A 2,293-nucleotide genomic window follows, 5' to 3' on the forward strand; every position below is an offset into this window, starting at 1 on the left:
GGTGGAAGGGTATTTTTTCATGCTTAAAAATTAAATGGCAAAACCTAATTTATTAGAGATGTTAAAAGTCGAACCATCTATTAAGACACTTTTGCTGTATATGAAAATACAAATTAAAATACCATATTCAAAGTGTATTTGTTCTTCCAAAGTCTCAATAGTGTCCAACCAGTGTCCTGGTTAAACAAAAATGATGAAATATAATTGGATTTCATTTTTTAATTTTGTAAAGCTTCAGATTATTATAATAAAAAATACTTAAGTGTAGCCTATGGAAATTTCAACCCCATTTTTTAGCTTTCCCTGTATGCTAAAATTATAATTTTCTTGTCAAAGATTAAAACTACTTAGAGTTATTTCCTGAATTATTTCAGATATAAAGTAGTTTAGAGTTTAATGATAACTTTAATGAAAGTGTTTACCAATTGCTTCATTTATTCTAATAATATCTATAGACAATAAAAATCTGAGCAATGCAATAATTATAAGTATAAAAAGTGCTTATACCTGAGGTTCAGGTTATAAAAAATTACATACAATAGGGAGGGTAGAAGAGTCAGAGGATCCCATTGGAAATGGGGAGTCCAAATGAACACAAGACACTTCCTTCATACTATGAGCATCGAGGAAAATCATGTAGCTTTCGGTACAGTCTCCTCTAGAAGTAGAGACACAAGTAATGAGAATACCATCATCCTCATATCGCCCAGATGGATTAGGAACAAACATACTTCTAAATGGTCTCCAAAACTCGTTCTCTCCTCTCCATATTAGAGTGTGTCCTTTCTCAACATCAAATTTAATGATTGAATTTCCACTCTGACCATAGGTATATTGATACTTTCTGGAATTGTAATTGGGGTTGATACAGGGATACATCAGTTCAGACTCACAGAACAAGTACTGAGGACGAAGAATGTTTCTGTTACTTCCATGACTCATAATGGAGGAATCTCTGCAGGAGGAGGAGGAATATGTCAATTCCATTCCTCTGTAGGAGGTGCTTAGAGGAATACGGAATCTCATGATTTTGGATGAGGAGTATCTCTCCCGGAAGAATCGAGAGGAAGAAGATCTCATGGAGGAAGAGAAATCAGTCCCCTCAAAGCCCATGACATCAATAACAACGTGGTTATCATACTCGTAGCAGTTAACAAAGTTGTAGAAGAAGTATGGGTTATCCGTCATGTAGCTCAGTTCCAGGCGTCTACCAGTTATTTTGTCCATGATGTAGAAGTAATTGCTTTCTCCTTGAATATACTCCATGCCATAATCTCCTGATAATCTTTGGTTGTTACCAAAGTGGCTCACATCAAATCCACAGGGTTGTTCACAAAAGATCAAATAGTTTTCCGTCATTCCATAGGCATGAAAGAATCCAATATGATTGGGGAAACGTGATGGAATGGTTCCAATAACTTTAAGGTTGTTCAAGTCAAAGGATCCTGGATATTTTAGGAAATGATAGTTATTGTTTCCCTCAGAAAAGGAAGCTCCCATGTTAAAAAAGTCTCCATTGAGGTCTCTCAAGGGGAATCCCGTTTGAATTCGGATGAATTGGGACATGTCTCTGATGTTGAAGGATGGACTCCAGTTACCAAAGCGATAAAATGGGAAATGTCCATTACCTTGTTGATCATTGAAGGATTCGTATCTAGGTATAGAAGAGGTAGATTCTTCTTTCTTTTCATCGTAGCTATTTTTATGACTTTCTTGAGTGGCTCTCAAGCCTCTTTCGGTTCTCATGAAATTACCTGGATCCTCCATTCTGATAGAGCTCATCATGGATTGAGTTTCAAAAGGTCTCATATCATAAGTTGAGGAACTTCTTCGTCCAGACATCATGTTTCTAAACCATTCAGGGAGTCTTTGACCTCTGAAAGAGTCTCTCATTTCCGTGAAATTGTTACTCCTTTCTCTATTCATGTTGAAGCTTTTGTTTTATTTTGTTGTTCTTTTGGAGATAAACTGATGATCATTTCATGGAGTGAAGCTTCTTTATATACAATAGACTGGATCACACTTCATTTAATTAGTATGGTTGAATTATCGTAAAGAGGGCGACAACACTTCTGTATCGATAGCATTATCCTTTGAAGGTGCTTCCTTACTTTTTGATTCAATATTATTATTCAAATTGATTTTTCTTATGTGGGGAAATTACCTGGTTGTCTGAATATATCTATGTAGATTTGTAATAATTCCCACATTGAAAGTTAATCTTCATTCGGAGTAGCAATTTGTTATTCATTAGGTACATGACATATAATTGTACAAAAGTGCAAAAATCTGA

General features: G+C 35.2%; 1 protein-coding gene across 1 annotated transcript; it reads right to left on the minus strand.

Moving 5' to 3' along the window:
• Positions 1-519: 519 nt before the first annotated feature.
• LOC139907098 (beta,beta-carotene 15,15'-dioxygenase-like) lies at positions 520-1,926 on the minus strand. The gene has a single exon (XM_071893117.1). It carries the CDS (start codon positions 1,924-1,926, stop codon positions 520-522), a length of 1,407 nt encoding a protein of 468 aa, XP_071749218.1.
• Positions 1,927-2,293: the final 367 nt, after the last annotated feature.

The sequence above is a fragment of the Lepeophtheirus salmonis genome, chromosome 13 (assembly GCF_016086655.4).
Source record: "Lepeophtheirus salmonis chromosome 13, UVic_Lsal_1.4, whole genome shotgun sequence".
Classification (NCBI taxonomy): domain Eukaryota; kingdom Metazoa; phylum Arthropoda; class Copepoda; order Siphonostomatoida; family Caligidae; genus Lepeophtheirus; species Lepeophtheirus salmonis.